We start from the raw sequence: 17,399 nt of genomic DNA on the forward strand, positions 1-17,399 counted from the left end.
CTTTGACTTACTTCTTCTGCTGCAAGGCTTCATTGAGCGTTTCCTGCCTGTCTTGTAGGAGCCAGTGGAGGTGCTTCATCTCACGCTGGTAGCGGGCTGCCTTCCCAGCAAAATCTTCCTCCTGCTCTGTCAGTGTGTGAGTGATTCCTCGCACCGTGGTGGCTGCTTTCTTCTTGTACACCTGTAAGTGGTGAAGAGTGACATGGGTAAACAATTCACGGATCAGAGGATGACTGCAGAAATGCACAGACGCTCGCTCGAATCTACCTGTCAGCTGCTGCTCGAGCATTTCTTGCCGACACCTTAAAGTCAGGTATGTCTTTATCAAATCTCTTTATAACCCCGGATTCATCATCCATCCTCACCCCTTCCTCCAATGCAGGAGTGGCCCTGCAGCTGTTATGGGAATATAATCCCCAATATGTCCCCCAGTAGGGCATGCTGGAATGTGTAGTTACTCCATCGCTAGATGGCCACCAGTTGTGGTTTTATAGCTGCGGTTGCCTTCTGGGACTTGTGGTCCCCCAATAAATAGGAAGTTACGGCTGAGAGGAGCAAATGCTCCTGGCTAGGTATGCTTGTAACTCCCTGGCTGCAGGAATGTATATAAAGCTGCAATGTCTGTTGTTGGGCCAATGGTAGGACTTGTAGTCCCTTAACAACTGTGTGTCATGAATCTTGTCACAGCGGTCACTGCCGACCTGCCTGGCACGCTGTGACTTTTACTTGCATGCTGGGACTTGTAGCTCCTGAGCAGATGGGAAGGCATTGGGTTGCTGAGCCTGTTTTATAGCAATCACTTTTGGCTGGTAGTGAATGTTGTGACTTGTAGTTCTTCAATGCTATAGGCTACACACCCCATCTGCAGCCTGCCAGCCGTAATGCCGCTACAGGCTATAAATGAAGCAGACCTGGCAGTCAGATGGATGGATATATACAAGAGATTTGCCCACATATGCTCCAAGCTGTGATAGAAATAATTGTATGATTTGCACCAGCAGTTGTGGTTATTATATATCTATTGCAGACCCGTGGATGTTGAGTCAGATTTAAGGGCATGTGCACACTTATGAGCTGGCTGGTTTACCAAGACAATCGTTTATTGGTTGATGAGCGCACCATAGGCGCACTAAAAGGGCCACCTCTGTTCATGCATACTCATTTACGCTTTTCCGACTAAAGGATGCACCTAAGCAGATCTGTGTGCGCCTATGCTGATATGAGGTCGGCTTCTATGCAAAAGCATCACAGACTTTACATCAGTGTGTGTGATGTAAAACCAACCTTCTTCCATGTTAACTCCATATACTGGTGGCTTTACCATAGCTGAGCAATGATGGTAGACTGGCAAGCCACGGGCAAAATACAGACCCTGGTGAACACTCATTCTTTATAGATTCCTTTTTTTTACTTTTCCTTCCAAAAAGATAAAATGAGAGAATGAACTAAAAGTCTGACACTCAGTGCCTGGCATAAGTGTTGAATGGGTCTCACAACTGGCATTATTAGTATCTCATTAATTATAGGGCATTAATGCCAACGATCGTTACCCCTACAGCTCCGAATACATCAGCTGCTATACAGGTTCTTCATTTTTATTGTAGGCAACATGAAGAGCACCTTAAGAGACACAGGAAGACTGTACATAAACTGGAGTCTCACATCCAAGAGGGTTCCCCATGTCATTTGTGGAGGTGTGCTGTCTATACACAGCTGTAGGCTACTCTGAAGTCCAGCTGCTTTTTACAGACCCCACTTCCTGATGACCAGTCGGCCCTTCCCCCTTTACAGTGGTGGATGACAATTAGGGTGACTGCCCAAAAGTCTAGACCTACCAGGGGAGCACATGGCTGCATGACCGCCACACCAAAAAGCTATTTTGCACTCAACTGTGCCGGCCACAGCAGGATTGCCCACGAGACCTAGGGCTTGGCAGGTGACCAGGGTGCTTGACCAATGGACGATTACCGTATGAGTGACTCAGGCAGCCACCGGGTTCCAGTCCTGGGAGGCCTGTGTCTGACTGCCACACCAAAATTAAATGACATTCTGATTGTAATTGTGCCAGCCGGAGCTGGATCCACCCACAAGACTCAGGGCACTTTCTGTGCCTAGGCATGGAAAGAGGACTGAGGCATCTGAGGAGGAGCAAGCTAGGCAATGTGCCCATTACACAAGTGGACCATCAATAATATGGTCCTGACAACTGCTGGTACAAGGTACATGGGGATGTGGCACAAATTAACCAATCAAACTATGTAGCCGGTGCATGTTTGTGTCACGTGTTCCCAGATGCCTTTTAAATGACATAGGGGTCAGGCCATCCCCTTGGCTACTCACCAGACACCAGGGTCCTTTAAAGACGACTTTGGCTTCAAGAAGCAATAAGGTGACTCATGGGAAGGGTGCATCTTCAGAAGGGTATGGTTGTCTTTGATGGCTTATGTGCAGTGTTTCCTCGTCTAATTACCCTGTTAAGACTTCAGTACTAAACATTAACATTGTTTGTCATTTAGAAGAACCAGGGACCCAACCAGGGCCCCTCCACTGGGCACCCATATTCCCCGTTTGCCAACATGAACGTTGTTAACAGTTGTAGTTCCTCGACAGACTGCTGGCAGACCAGGAATAGCAATGGCCCAGTAATCAATGTCAACCTTCTGGCTCAAGGTCATAAAGCTCAACGGTTACTTAAAGAATAATGATGTGAACTCGTACATTAATTATGAGACATAATAAATTGTCTAATCCATATTAACAAAAAAAAAAAGAAGGACGCAGGCTACTGAATAATTCAGCACATCAAAAATCCGACACCTATCTGCATTTAAGTCGGCTGGCAGAGGCACGCCATCCGTAGCTATCTTTTAATAACCGCTGCAAAGCATTCAGGCTTCAACAGCAGGAGGGAGAACAGGAAGACGGTAGACATAGCGGGGCTGCGATCCAACAGATGGCCCGTGTTCCCCTTGAGGGGCTGACCGGCTACAGTCATGAATGCTTAACCTGTCTGATGCCATGGGGGATTGGTGGCACATTGTAAGCCAAGATGGTGCCCCATCGTCTGTAAAAGTGTGACAGTCCTCTGGAGATGGTCTGGACACCGCATCTCTCTCATTGATAAAAATAAATTTGTTTCTAAGGCAACGTTGCATGGCTTTGTCGGACGAGCTGCACCCCTGGCCTCGCTAATTGATTTGAACATCGCTAAAAGGTTTTCTAGGATGTACAAAGCATTTTGGAGATGAAGCGAGTTCATCACTGATGAAAAATTAGACACCCGTGTTCAGGGCCAAATCAGCTCTAATAGAGACCCAAAATGTTTGTGTTACAGGCAGAAGTGAGCAGCTTAAAATGTATCTAGAAGAAAAATGTGATATATTGCAGCTGAACGGTCATTAGATGTGGTGGCTGCATTCCTTTTTCAGTCTTCTTTACCATACATCCTCCTGGTGATCCTGCCAGGAACACACTTCCTGTCCTAGGGTGACAACACTCACCGTACTATATCTATGAAGGAGCAGCGTTGTCACTCTAGGCTGCTCGCTCTTGTATGTGTGTGTGTATGTATAGGAGGAAGGGAACTTAGATTGTAAGTTCCTTGACAGCAGGGGATGGATGTTAATGTACAATGACTACTTATAAGCAGAGCACCTCCACCTTAATTTATGGAGATGAGGAAGGGGGGTGTTCTGCAGTCCATAGATGAGAACTGGACAGGGCTGAAAGCACTGCTTGAAAGCAGCACAGAAGTTAGGAGCTTGCAGGATTATGGCAGGATCACCAGGTGTTGTTTTTACACTTACCGAGCAGATATAACAAAATTCATTCAATGGCATATTTCACAGACAAGGGCTAGATCAAACCTAACTGCATCAGAACGGCGTGCGGCTGTGCAGCTGCAGGGCGATGCGTTTTGTTGCGATTCTACTGCGATTTTGAGGCTTTTTTTTTAGCTTAAAATGGCCTTTCAGGTGCAGTCCACTGCGTTTGCATGCGTTTTTGTTGCATTCCGTTGCGATCAGGCGCAGCTAAAATGTGGAAAGCAGGATTTTTTATCACTGCATCAGAACTGACTGCCCTGGTGTGAAAAGAGCACCAGAAATCCCATTGGAAAGCATTGTGATGCGATTTTGATGCAGCTGCCACACTGGAGGGACGGCATCACAACTGCATCTGGCGTGAACTAGCCCTTTGTAAGCTTCATTGCAGATGGTGTCGGAGCTTACAAAGGGTTGATGAGAATGTGTGGACCTGACAATTAGCCTCTAAGTCATCTTGGGAAGAGGTCACTTGCTTAGTGGTTAGCACACCTGCCTTGCAGCACTGGGGTCATTAGTTGGAATCCCAACCAGGACACTATCTGCATGCAGTTTGTATGTTCTATCTGTGCGTATACGAGTTTCCTCCCGCACTCCAAAGACGTGCTGGTAGGTAAATCGGCCCTAGTATGTGTGTGTGTATAAATATAAAAAGGTAGGGAACATGGATTGTAAGTTCCTTGACAGCAGGGACTACTTATAAGCACGTAGCATTTGCCCATTTATGCAAACCCTTAAAGCGATATTAAACCCTCCTTTTAAAAAAAAATATTTGCTATAAGGATGCACACCTTTGCCTGAGGCTGTTGTTGTTTTTCTTTAAAATCTTTTCATTTCTCGTTTTCAAGTGGGTCCCCGCAGCGTTCTTCCCCCCGCCCCCTGTACGGGTGCCACCATCGTTCTAATGGAGGCAATCGCGCACGCTCCTGCATGCAGTGGCTGTGTGCGTCCATAGCCACACACAAAGTCCTGTGGCAGGCCACGCCCCTTCTCTCTTTCATTGATGGCAGAAGGAAGTGATCCTCCGTTCCCCGTACTTCCTGGGTGCAGGGGGAGAATACTGATGGCAGAAGTAGCCTATGGCTGATGGAAGAAGGAGCCTCACTCACGCAGCTGGGCTGATCCAGTATGTGGCTGCTGCGGCGTCTCAGTATACTGCTAGCTATACTGAGCTTAGGGTGACGGGAGGACGCTAATTTGTGTCCTCCCGTTACCCTAAGGAGAACTATGGGGAAAAGCCCTGACCCCATAGTTCTCCTTTAAAAGGAGAACTATGAGATGAGTGATTTCCACTCACCTCATAGTTCTAGCCGACCTGTGACAGTGAGACTGTCACAGGTCGGCTCAGTAGATCGGGAAGTGAGCGAACAGATATATTACACGCTTTAAACGAGGTAAATTTTCACTTTATATTCAACCTTGATACAACCCCGTTGGTATCGCTCTGCTTGCACCCGGAGCCTCAGTCTGCACCTCAACGTGACAAGGCGGCGCAGAAGGCGAAAAAAGTGTTAATTGCGGGCTGACCTGGAATCCCTTTAATGATTTGCCGCTGTTTATTTGCAGGACGTACGCTCTCACACTCTCGGATGAGCTGTTCTCGAGCCGATAGCATTTTTAATTATCCCGACACTGATACCATTCACTGATACCCGGCGCCGTTAATAACAGTCTGTCATTGGGGGCGCAGTCGCGAGAGTACAAATTATGCCGCTAATTTAGTCTCTCTTGAAGAACATTTGTCAGACGGCTAATGCACACTTTCAATCTCCCGGCGTATTAATAATGGATGAATCACAAGTCAAATATAATATTAGTGGAAATTAATATTAATGAACGTTTTTGGAAAGCGGTGCCCTTGACTGCTGGTTAGGAGATGGGTCCTCCGGCCGTCAAAGAGCGCAACTGTCATATGTCATTACGCAGCAAATGAAGCCGTGTACATGACAATTTGTTAACTGGATAAATGCAATAGGGGATATTGGAGAGTCTATCAGTGCCCTTGCACGTAATGACCTTATAGTGATAAGCTATTAGCTCAATGACTCCTAATGGTCTGGAAGCCCAAACGTTTTAAACAAAGGGCTAGTTTACGGTCTCTGACTTTAGGGAGGCCAGGCTGTGGCCAGTGGGTATAGAAAATACCACCAGCATCAGTGGGAGTAGACAACGCCTCAGTGGTCAGTGGGAGGAAAATTACATAGTGCCTATGATCAGTAGTAGGAAGAACAATGCTCCATCACTGGTGTCAATGGGAGTACTTTGGACCATTGTTAGTATCAGTGGGAGGAACCATGTCCCATCATCGGTATTAGTGGGAGGAATAGTGCCCCATCGTTGGTGTCAGTGGGAGGTATAGTGCCCCATCGTTGGTGTCAGTGGGAGGAATAGTGCCCCATCATTGGTGTCAGTGGGAGGAATAGTGCCCCATCGTTGGTGTCAGTGGGAAGAATAGTGCCTGATCATTGGTGTCAGTGGGAGGAATAGTGCCCCATCGTTGGTTTCAGTGGGAGGTATAGTGCCCCATCATTGGTGTCAGTGGGAGGAATAGTGCCCGATCATTGGTGTCAGTGGGAGGAATAGTGCCCCATCATTGGTGTCAGTGGGAGGAATAGTGCCCCATCGTTGGTGTCAGTGGGAAGAATAGTGCCTGATCATTGGTGTCAGTGGGAGGAATAGTGCCCCATCGTTGGTTTCAGTGGGAGGTATAGTGCCCCATCATTGGTGTCAGTGGGAGGAATAGTGCCTGATCATTGGTGTCAGTGGGAGGAATAGTGCCTGATCATTGGTGTCAGTGGGAGGAATAGTGCCCCATCATTGGTGTCAGTGGGAGGAAAAGTGCCTGATCATTGGTGCCAGGGCCACAGCTTGAGGACCACTGGTCCTGATCATAGCAACCAAATAGAATCCATGTTGGCCAGACTTTTAGAGAGTTGATGGGTCTAAGTATCCATTGACCACATAACCACCAGAATGGCTAGATGTGCTGGCACAATCTAACCACACTAAAGCTGGTCATACACCACTTGAATTTCAGCTAATTCCTGCTGAATTAGCCAAAATTCGAGCCATAACTGGTTCTGAAAGCATCATCCGGTTGATTTAAAAATCAGCTATCAGCCAAACAGTGACAGCCATCCAAGTTGTTAAGTGTGAATGGGGGGCTGAATATGATCTTCTCTCATGCAGCCCACGAGCCCTGGTCATGTAGGAGGGCACGTTTATTTTTATTTTTTTTAGGAAAGTTTGTGAAGAACTTTTATGACTTCAATGAAAGATGGACTACATACTGTAAAGTTTTTGGTTCTGTTCCATTACTAAAGTTATTGTATCAGCCATTAAAGCAGCCTTTCCCAACTGGGTGCCATGCCAGCCCATGGTGCTGTCTAGCCAGTGGCAGGTAACGGCTCTTTACATTGGGCGGGATTTTTCTGCCCGTGCGCGCACGAGCGAGCAGAAATAAAAGGCCAATGCGACTGTGCCGTCCGTCCGTTTTTTGCAACGGACGGACGGCAACTGGTTAATTACTGTCCACCTGAAAGTACTACAATGCCATTATAGAACTAAGAATAGAACATTTAAGTTTATCTATGTTTTATTCTATGTTCTATAATGACATTGTAATAATTGTGAACTACAAACGGCCAGTCCAACTGGGACTTGTAGTTCCCTGTAACCGATATGAGGCTGTATTAAAGTACTAGAAATACAATGCCTTTATTATAATTATTATAATATTATTATAATAAAGGCATTGTATTTCTGGTACTTTAATACAGCCTCATATCACTTACAGGGAACTACAAGTCCCAGTTGGACAGGACTGGCCGTTTGTAGTTCACAATTATTACAATGTCATTATAGAACATAGAATTTCTATGTTCTATAATGACATTGTAATAATTGTGAACTACAACTACAACTGGGCGGGCCCCTACCTTCACGGACTGACCCACATGAGACTGGGACCCGTCATCACCCATGATCACCCCAACACCTGATACGGTCGGAGTCGGACAGCATACATATTACTGACCTGACCAGTGCAACACCTGTGACTGTCACCCATGAGTCAGGACAGCTGCTATACCCAGGAGTCAGGACACAGACAGACCCCGATCTCCGCCGACTGACTGTTCACACAGGCCTTGCCTTTGACCCCCAGCACAGTGAGTCAGACTCCGAGACTGTGGGAGGAGCCTGCTGCCTGCGTGAGGAGTGACACTACAGGCAGCGCGGCCGCACATACGCACGGGCGGCCACGGAGAGAGTCCGAGTCTGACCGGACCGCAGCAACAGAGACCCGCCAAATCCCGCAGTGGCATAATAACCGGGGGGGCTCCGTCCGGCGCCCCCCCTCAGCTTAACGCCCAGAGCAGACACACCGGCCGCCCCCCCGGTTGTTACGCCACTGTGTCTAGCCTCCTCAGGGGTGCAGTGAAATTTCTACACAGTGTCCTGCATTTCCATGATACCCGCCAGCACTATAGAGATGCATGATGCTGATTCAGGGCAGGGATCCATATAGAAGAGGATGGTAGTCTGCCTATGTCCAAACCTGTTCCACCTCCCATCCTCTGCTATGCTGCCATACATAGGGGGACGTAGGAAACGACTGTGATGGGAGTCTAAAATTAAAGGGGTACTTTGATGTGAATGGGGGAGCTCCTGATGTGAAGTAAGGACAAGAGGTCCCTGTTGTAAAGGAGAGCTCCTGAAGTGTGTGTGTGTGTGTGGTCCCTATTAAGATCCATACCAGACCCCTATCCAGGATAAGGATCTGGTATAAATTCTTCAGGGGAGGGAACCACGTCGTTTTCTTTAACATTTTTACTTTTATGGTTTTTTTTGTTTTGTTTACATTTTAGACTGGGGTGTCTTGAGATTTTTGCATACTTTAAAAAGGGTGACGTGACTAAAAAAAATGGGGTCATTCAAAGCAACCAATCAGGCGCCGGCTTCCACAAGGAAAAAATGACAGCTGTAGTCTGACTGGTTGCTACAAACAGACTCTCGGCCTTTATCCATCTCTCCTCCATGAGGCCTCCTGCATCGTCACCGCCATCAACGGCCTCATCAATAATAGCACAGCCGGCAAAATGGCAATCACCGTTTTCTGACAAGGACGCTGGAAGGACGTCTGAAAAACCTTTCTTCCATAAGCATGCAGTTTAGGATGGAATTGAGGCGCTGAAGCTCAAGAGAAGTACAGTCTTCCTCTCAGCGCAGAGGCCATATGGGAATGGGGAAGAATGTACATGTCACATCGGTCATGGTGTATGATGTGACCGCCTGCCCCTGTTGGGACTTGGCTGACACCGGGGGAATGGCTGTATGCTTTGTATTCATTATCGACTGACATCCAGCACTGAAGGCGACGCAGTACCGCCTCCTCTCTTCTTTGAAAAATCACTATTATCCTTTAGGCCTAAAACTTGCTGGTCTGTGCAAGAAAAGAAAACAAAAAAGCGCATCCTAATTAAAGAAGAACTCCGGCCTAAAAGAAAGAGACACATGGGACGTGCAATTGGTGATTGGTCAGATCTATTCAAAACAGAACACAAAGCGTCCTACAATATCATAACCCGTACATAGGGCCAGTTTCCACTACCAGTCTTTACAAACAAAACAAAAAAAAAAAGCCATATTCACCCCAATTCTGGACTTTAAATTATTTTTGTAAAATTCCGCATTGGGTCAAAAAGAATGACAATAGGGGATGCCGCTGTTGCACCAGTAGAGCAAAGTTCCTGGTTCAGATTTGCTCAGTTGCTGTGCACGTGCTGAGGGAGGGGAGGAATGTCCAAACATAATAGATACAAATCCTACACACAGCAATGACACCCACAGACACCATAAACTATATTTACAGAAACAGTCCTTTTGGTTGACTCTACCCAAAACTCTTCATTAAGGTGTGGGTCTGTGGGTCGGTTGCTGGAAAGGTGAATTGCCTGTAGGATTTTTATAGGACTTGAGGAGTCCGGCTAGGTGCGAGATCTCCAACACCAGAATCCACAGTTCCGTCCAATGGAAGAAGACATTATGAACGCAAATGAAGGCGTCACCCTTGCTCAGTGGATGGTCCATAATGTAGAACGTAGAAGTAAATGATAGGAGTAATGTAGAAGTAAATGATTGGAGAACTGTGAGGAGGGGGGTGAAGATTGAAGAAGTCAAGTGAACTTAAAAAAAAAAAACCAACAACAAAAAGGCCCAGTAATACAAAAAAAAGTAGCCTAATAATAATAATTTAAAAAAAGATAGCCCAGTAATAATAATAATAATAATAAGGATAGCCCAGTAATTAAAAAGAGAAAATAGCTCAGTAATATAGAAAAAAAAAATATTATTAGGCTATAATTTTTTTTCCCATTACAGAGCTCTTTTTTTTTTTTAATTACTGGGCTACCGCTACGTTATCGTTAATTACTGGGCTACCGTTAAACAATAATCATAACGATGATAATAAAAGATAGCTCAGTAATTTAAAAAAAATAGCTCGATAATTATGAAAAAAAAAAAGGAGAGTTTACAGGAACAACAGTCGGGTTCCGTGGAAGAAAGCTACATATAGTTCAATCTTTGCACTACTATTTCCCTACAGTGAGTGTTTTCTCACCTACCATATTCCTCGGTAATCACCTCTTTATTGACTTATTTGCTCCTCTGCTGATTATCCCCAATGAGCCTCTATTGCTCCCCAGTATGTATCTACCCCATCCCAAGCAGTTGAATATTGTGTATGATTTAATTGTGTGTTGGTTGTACGTGTATTTACGCTGTTTTGTTATTGTATTTAATAAACTGGTCTTCACGATAACTTAGTATTAAAGAAAAAGGAGAGAGAGCGAACGAGAGAGAGAGCGAACGAGAGAGAACGAGAACGAGAGCGAGAGAGAACGAGAGCGAGAGAGAAAGAACAAAGTGAGAGAACGAGCGAGCGAGAGAGAGAACACGAGTGAGAGAGAGAACACGAGCGAGAGAGAGAACACGAGCGAGAGAGAGAACACGAGAGAGAGAGAGAGAGAGAACGAGCGACAGAACGAGCGAGAGAAAGAACGAGCGAGAGAAAGAACGAGCGAGAGAGAGAACGAGCGAGAGAACACGAGCGAGAGAGAGAGAGAACACGAGCGAGAGAGAGAGAGAACGAGCGAGAGAGAGAGCGAGAGAGAGAACGAACGAGCGAGAGAGAGAACGAGCGAGAGAGAGAGAGAGAACGAGCGAGAGAGAGAGAGAGAACGAGCGAGAGAGAGAGAGAGAACGAGCGAGAGAGAGAGAGAGAACGAGCGAGAGAGAGAGAGAGAACGAGCGAGAGAGAGGGAACGAGCGAGAGAGAGGGAACGAGCGAGAGAGAGGGAACGAGCGAGAGAAAGAACGAGCGAGAGAAAGAACGAGCGAGAGAAAGAACGAGCGAGAGAAAGAACGAGCGAGAGAGAGTCATCAAATTGTTACAGTGAATGTGGCTTTTATTCTAAAAACTTAATTCAAAATCAAATGTTAAAATCAAACAAAATTTGGAAGCACATTGGTCAATGTCTGTGATGCTTTATGGAATGTTCCGGCCTGATTTTTTGTATGAACGTTGGTACATGTGACCAGTATTACATTTGGATCTACTGGGAACAAAGTAACCAGATTCTAGAAATAAATAAAATCCATATACATCGGAGCCTGTTGTCGTTTGTATTTCCTGGTCTATGGCGGCAGAAACAGACAGAAGTATCTAAATGGTAATTAATGAAGTGTAAGCATTCTACAGACTTCAGCAGAACCCCAGACTTCCCTTCGCACAGTCCGTGCATTATGCAGGAGGGTAAATCCGCACGGCGGAGCGCAGGAAGTCAATGCCAGCCGGCGTGTCATTACTGTGACAGTTCTGCAGATAGCGAGTGACAGGCCGCAAGTGCCCTGCTGCCATTATGTCTTCATGAGGGCCGCAGCCTTTTGCAGAATAAAGAATCCATCTGCATTCGTTGGCTGGGAGTGCAAGACGCATTTTACATGATTCCCTTGACCTTTTATAGTTTTATCCATGCGTGGCAAGTATTGAGAATCATCCGAGTGCGTCAAAGGCAAAAAAAAAAAAGAAGAAACACAACCAAAGTATGTTAAAGGCAGAGCGGAACCTTGTGCTGCTTCTCCCTTCCCCACTCTAAGCTTTGCTGTACGGAGCCTGCCAGAGGCCGTTACCAGGTCAGATTCAGGTGCTTGCATTTAAAAAAAACAAAAAAAAACCAAAAACAAATTATATATATATATAATTGAAACGACTGCATGCATTTTGGGCACATTATTGCGCCGAGCAGCAGGTGTCGCAGGAGTCCATGCGACGTAATTGGTAATTTGCAGCATTTTCTTACTTTTTTTTGCACCAAGTTCGCCCATAGTTTCCCTGTTGCAGTTTTTTCACTCTGCACCTCTGATAGTTTATCGGGCCCATTGTGCGCTGAGGTGTATATAACCACCTGGCTGCCAGGCTCTTACTCTGAAGGTGCCCATACACTGCGATTATCGCACGATAATCGCGGGAAATCCCACGATCGTACGATAATCGCAAAGTGTATGGAAGACGTGCAACCGTTTTTACTGTACGGTTGCAAGTCTTTTGTCTAGGGAGCACGATTCTCGGCTGGTTTGAACGGTGCTCGGGAGACAAATGCCCAACGGGCCGGTGTGCGCACACTGCCCGTTCAGCATTGAGGTCATCGGAAGCCCGCCCCTCAGGGGGGCGGGCTTGCGATGATCGAGAGTACGATCTGCCTGTCCAAGATGGGCAGATCGTACGTTTTTTTAAGTACTATATATATATAAAAAACACATTTAATGATGTATTAATTAATGCAGAAATTTGTGTATTTTATTGTTTTATATCTGCCAAGAGTTCAGCATTATGAAAATTGCACAGTGTGGTATGATGTCAAACATGCTGAAAAATGTAGATTTAGGGTTGACGTACACTTCGAGGATGATTTATAAAGCTTCCGCCAGCCTTATGCTGGGCAAGTGTTCTTCACACGGCACTCCCGCTACCAGATGAAGACGAGGAGCTTCGGCATTGCCTCAGCTCCATCTAGTGGCTCCTACGTTCCCCAGCTCCATCTAGTGTCTCCTACGCTCCTCAGCTTCATCTAGTGGCTCCTATGCGCCTCAGCTCCATCTGGTGGCTCCTACGCGCCTCAGCTCTATCTAGTGTCTCCTACGTTCCCCAGCTCCATCTAGTGTCTCCTACGTTCCCCAGCTCCATCTAGTGTCTCCTACGTTCCCCCGCTCCATCTAGTGTCTCCTACGTTCCCCAGCTCCATCTAGTGTCTCCTAATTAGTAAGGCGCTGGACTTGGGATTAAAAATAGAAGCACAATCACAAGAATACAAGCCCTCCCCAGCCCCTGCTGCCTGCTCTGTCTCCATGCAGCCTTCTCAGCCCCAGCACTGCTTAGACGCCCGCCTCCTGCAGAGCTCACATTGTATGGGAGGCAGGAGGACAGCAGCGGCTGTGAATAGAAAAGCCCTGCTGTACACACTCCCCGGCCACTAGATGTAGCGGCACTTTTATATTCACAGCCTCCGCTGTCCTCCCACTGACTGACACTGCTGCGCTAGGAGGAGGCTGAGGAGCCTCTCACCTAGCGCAGCAGAAGTGGATGCTGCGACCCACTTTTGGTTCGCTACCCACAGGTTGAGAATCGCTGATCTAGTGTCTCCTATGCTCCTCAGCTTCATCTAGTGGCTCCTCAGCTCCATCTAGTGGCTCCTATGCTCCATATAGTGGTAGTGATGCCTTGCGAACAGCATTAGTCCAGCGTATGGCTGGGCAGAAGCTCTATAAATCATCCCCTTAAAGTGCATTTTAAAAACGCAGGCTCAGTGTAATCACTGCAAATTTGTTTTTTCTTCTAGCTACCCCGAGATAAAAGATGAGCGCAGAAGAGACGCTGACATCAGACGAGCTGGAATGCAAGATATGTTACCAAAAGTTCAATGCCCACAGCCGCAAACCCAAGATCCTAAACTGCCTTCACCGTGTCTGTGCACGATGCCTATCCAAAATCCTTATCATGGGGGGCGGGGCACCAAGCATCAGCTGCCCTTTCTGCCGCAACGAGACCGAACTTCAGGAAGAAGAGGTTGCCGGTCTCCCGGACGACACCAACATCTTGTCCAAGCTCGCTGAGCGAACCATCTGCAACTCGGACAGCAACGAGGTGGTCTTAACCCCCAAGAACTTGGCGTCTTCTAGCCCTTCCCATGGCTCCTCCAACTGCCTAGTGATCACCATTATGGAGGTCCAAAGAGACTCCACGCGGACGCCCAGTCAGAACACCATCTCTGATTACTACACGGAGCACAGCATGGACTCGGCTTCCGTGAGCTCGCATGGCCAAATTGACCATGACCTTTTCTCCAAGCTGTGCAACCACGTCCCAAGGATACTGGTCTGGCTGCTGGGCTTCTTCTACTTTGGCTCTTTGCCCCTTGGGATATATTTGCTGGTGATTCAAAAAGTGACGCTCGGCATCGTCTGCGTCAGCCTGGTACCTTCCAGCCTGACCGTGTGCCTGGTCTATGGCTTCTGCCAGTGCCTGTGCCAAGGCATGTGCGACTGTTCAGCCAGGAGTTGACGAACGCTGACCCTACGTAGTCATTAGAAGGCAGACTGGCGTCGTGGAACATGATCCTGTTTTAGGGCACTTGTTTTTGTAATCAAATCTGTTGAAATCGGGAATTAAATGTCTGAAAACACAGTGAAAAATCCCACCCTGTCCTGGGAATACCGTTTACAGATTCACTCGTTCAAAAAGATTTACAAAAAGTTTGCACAGATACTGTGATATGCCTAAAGTATATGTAAACCCAACCACTAAAATATCTTATACGTTTTACCATTATCGTCATTCCAAAAAGTTATTTTCAATATTTTTACATCTGCAGCTTTCATTAAAATAATCCCTGGTGATCCTGCCATGCAGGTCTTTGTTCAGGCACTTCCTGTTAAAGGGTGACAACGCTCTGTGCTCTTGTGTTGTCACCCTGCCGCGTGGCCTTTCCGATGGCAGACTCCCCAAATATTCACAACCAATTGTTAAGAGAAAAAAGTAGAGATTTCATTTAGCCTATATTGTCCCGATTTTAAGGGTGGGGGAAGGGTGTGTGGGTTTTGTGCTTTGACAAGCCTCCTATGCTCCTCAGCGCAATCTAGCTGCTATATGAGCTGAGCAGAGTAGGAGAATCTAGATGGCGCTAAGAAGCAGAGGAGCCCCCTGCTCCTCAGCGCCATCTAGCGGCTCCATCTAGCGGCCCCCTAAGCTCCGCAGCTCCATCTAGCGACCCCTAGGCGCCATCTAGCGGCTCCTATGCTCCTCGGCTCCAGTCCGTGGAATCCAATCTCCCCTCCTATTCCAGTTCATGGAATCCTGCCTCCCCTCCTATTCCAGTCCGTGGAATCCTGCCTCCCCTCCTATTCCAGTCCGTGGAATCCTACCTCCCCTCCTATTCCAGTCCGTGGAATCCTACCTCCCCTCCTATTCCAGTCCGTGGAATCCAATCTCCCCTCCTATTCCAGTCCGTGGAATCCAATCTCCCCTCCTATTCCAGTCCGTGGAATCCTACCTCCCTTCCTATTCCAGTCCGTGGAATCCAATCTCCCCTCCTATTCCAGTCCGTGGAATCCAATCTCCCCTCCTATTCCAGTCCGTGGAATCCAATCTCCCCTCCTATTCCAGTCCGTGGAATCCAATCTCCCCTCCTATTCCAGTCCGTGGAATCCAATCTCCCCTCCTATTCCAGTCCGTGGAATCCTACCTCCCCTCCTATTCCAGTCCGTGGAATCCTGCCTCCCCTCCTATTCCAGTCCGTGGAATCCTACCTCCCCTCCTATTCCAGTCCGTGGAATCCTACCTCCCCTCCTATTCCAGGCCGTGGAATCCTACCCCCCCTCCTATTCCAGTCCGTGGAATCCAATCTCCCCTCCTATTCCAGTCCGTGGAATCCAATCTCCCCTCCTAAATCTAGTTCGTTGAATCCTACCTCACCTCCTAAATCTAGTTTGTTGAATCCTACCTCCCCTCCTATTCCAGTCTGCGGAACCCAATCTCCCCCCCAATTCCAGTCTGCGGAACCCAATCTCCCCTCCTAATCCAGTCTGAGGAATCCAATCTCCCCTCCTAATCCAGTCTGCGGAATCCAATCTCCCCTCCTATTCCAGTCTGCGCAATCCAATCTCCCCTCCTAATCCAGTCTGCGCAATCCAATCTCCCCCCCAATTCCAGTCTGTGCGGTCTGATCTCCCCTTCTAATCCAGTCTGTGTGATCTGATCCCCCCTCCTATTCCAGTCTGTGTAAACTGATCTCCTCCTCCCATTTTAGAGGGGGGCTGATATACAGTTGCATATCTGAAACAAAAAAAAACAAAAAAAAAAAAGGAGAAAGATGGAGACCTGCATATTTTTTTCTGTAAATCTGCTCTCTGCCCTCCGTAGATGTGATCTTCCGCAGACAAAGACCAGTAAATTCTAGACATAATGATCCATTAGAACAAAGTGCGCAGGGAAAGCTGGCCGCGCATCGCTGTAATCATCTTAAGAACCCTTGTGGGGACGAAAAGCGGCGGCCGCGTCCGCTGAATGGGGCCTTGAACGGCTTCATTGTGCGGCGTCGGCAGCTGCGATTCTGCAGGAAAACTAATTGCGATGCGTTGAATAGAAGGGCAGACGTTTACACTGACTCCGGGGTACTTCAGCGCTTATTGCGAAAGCCTCTTTTAGCCGTAGCTGATGAAAGGGAAGGCATTAAAGGTGCCCGAATAGTCTAATTTCAGAGAATAAAAGATTTTTTCTTTCTTTTATGATGAGCTCATTAGCGGTTTTATTACATGTAAGCTCTAAAAAAGAGCCAAATTAGTATTTCAACTTTTTTTTTTCCTCGTTTAGTGTTGAAGTTGAAAATCGGCGTAGAGTTTGATTTTTAAAGTAGGTTGCCAGTAGTAGAAGTAGTCCTGGTAATAAGGATTTATTCTGCTTTGACAGGATGGGATCATTATTTCTTTAGTGGTTCTTTTTAAAGGACTTGTTGCCTTTTTAAAGAGACAGTGTCACTTTTACCTTTGCAGAAACAGGGCCCTTGCAAAGGTTCCCCCATCCCCTTCAAACCCCCTAATACTCACCTTGCCTGCGCTCGCTACCTTGCCCCGCTTTCCTCCATCGTTACTGGCACTTAAATCACTGGTGCCATCACTCCCTTGGTCATGTGACAGTGCATAGCTCTAGCAATTGGCTGCTCAGCCAAAGAGCTGTTACAGAAGAGGAAGTCACATGCTCATCCCATAGCCAGAAACATAGGGCAGTCCAGTCTCTCAACCAGGGTGCCTTCAAAGTTTTGCACACCGTCATGCATGATGGAGGCGAGTCAGGCACCAGCACTGATCCAGGGCATCAGGACCTTCCCCAGCATTCAGAAGAGGGCAGAAGTTGGCCTCCATCCAGACCTGCTCTAGCTCCCATCCTCTGCCATGCTGCCACTGCCGAACGGTAGCGAAGATAAAGGGGGGCTCCTGATGGAAAGGAGGCAAGAATCCAATGCA

At 47.2% G+C, this 17,399-nt stretch overlaps 2 protein-coding genes across 2 annotated transcripts in view; one reads left to right on the forward strand and one right to left on the reverse strand.

Annotated features, from left to right (window-relative positions):
- Positions 1-17,399, reverse strand: part of CEP89 (centrosomal protein 89) — a 62,166-nt gene that overhangs the window by 7,156 nt on the left and 37,611 nt on the right. Inside the window, exon 17 of the mRNA XM_018570743.1 lies at positions 12-181. Coding sequence (XP_018426245.1) covers positions 12-181 — 170 coding nt within the window. The remainder of the gene's footprint in view (positions 1-11; positions 182-17,399) is intronic.
- On the forward strand, positions 178-14,460 carry LOC108798942 (E3 ubiquitin-protein ligase RNF182-like). Its single transcript, XM_018570753.1, has 2 exons — positions 178-313; positions 13,721-14,460. Exon 2 carries the CDS (start codon positions 13,738-13,740, stop codon positions 14,440-14,442), a length of 705 nt encoding a protein of 234 aa, XP_018426255.1. The 5' UTR covers positions 178-313; positions 13,721-13,737; the 3' UTR covers positions 14,443-14,460.

The sequence above is a fragment of the Nanorana parkeri genome, unplaced genomic scaffold, assembly GCF_000935625.1.
Source record: "Nanorana parkeri isolate BGI_ZX_2015 unplaced genomic scaffold, ASM93562v1 scaffold1590, whole genome shotgun sequence".
NCBI classification, from domain to species: domain Eukaryota; kingdom Metazoa; phylum Chordata; class Amphibia; order Anura; family Dicroglossidae; genus Nanorana; species Nanorana parkeri.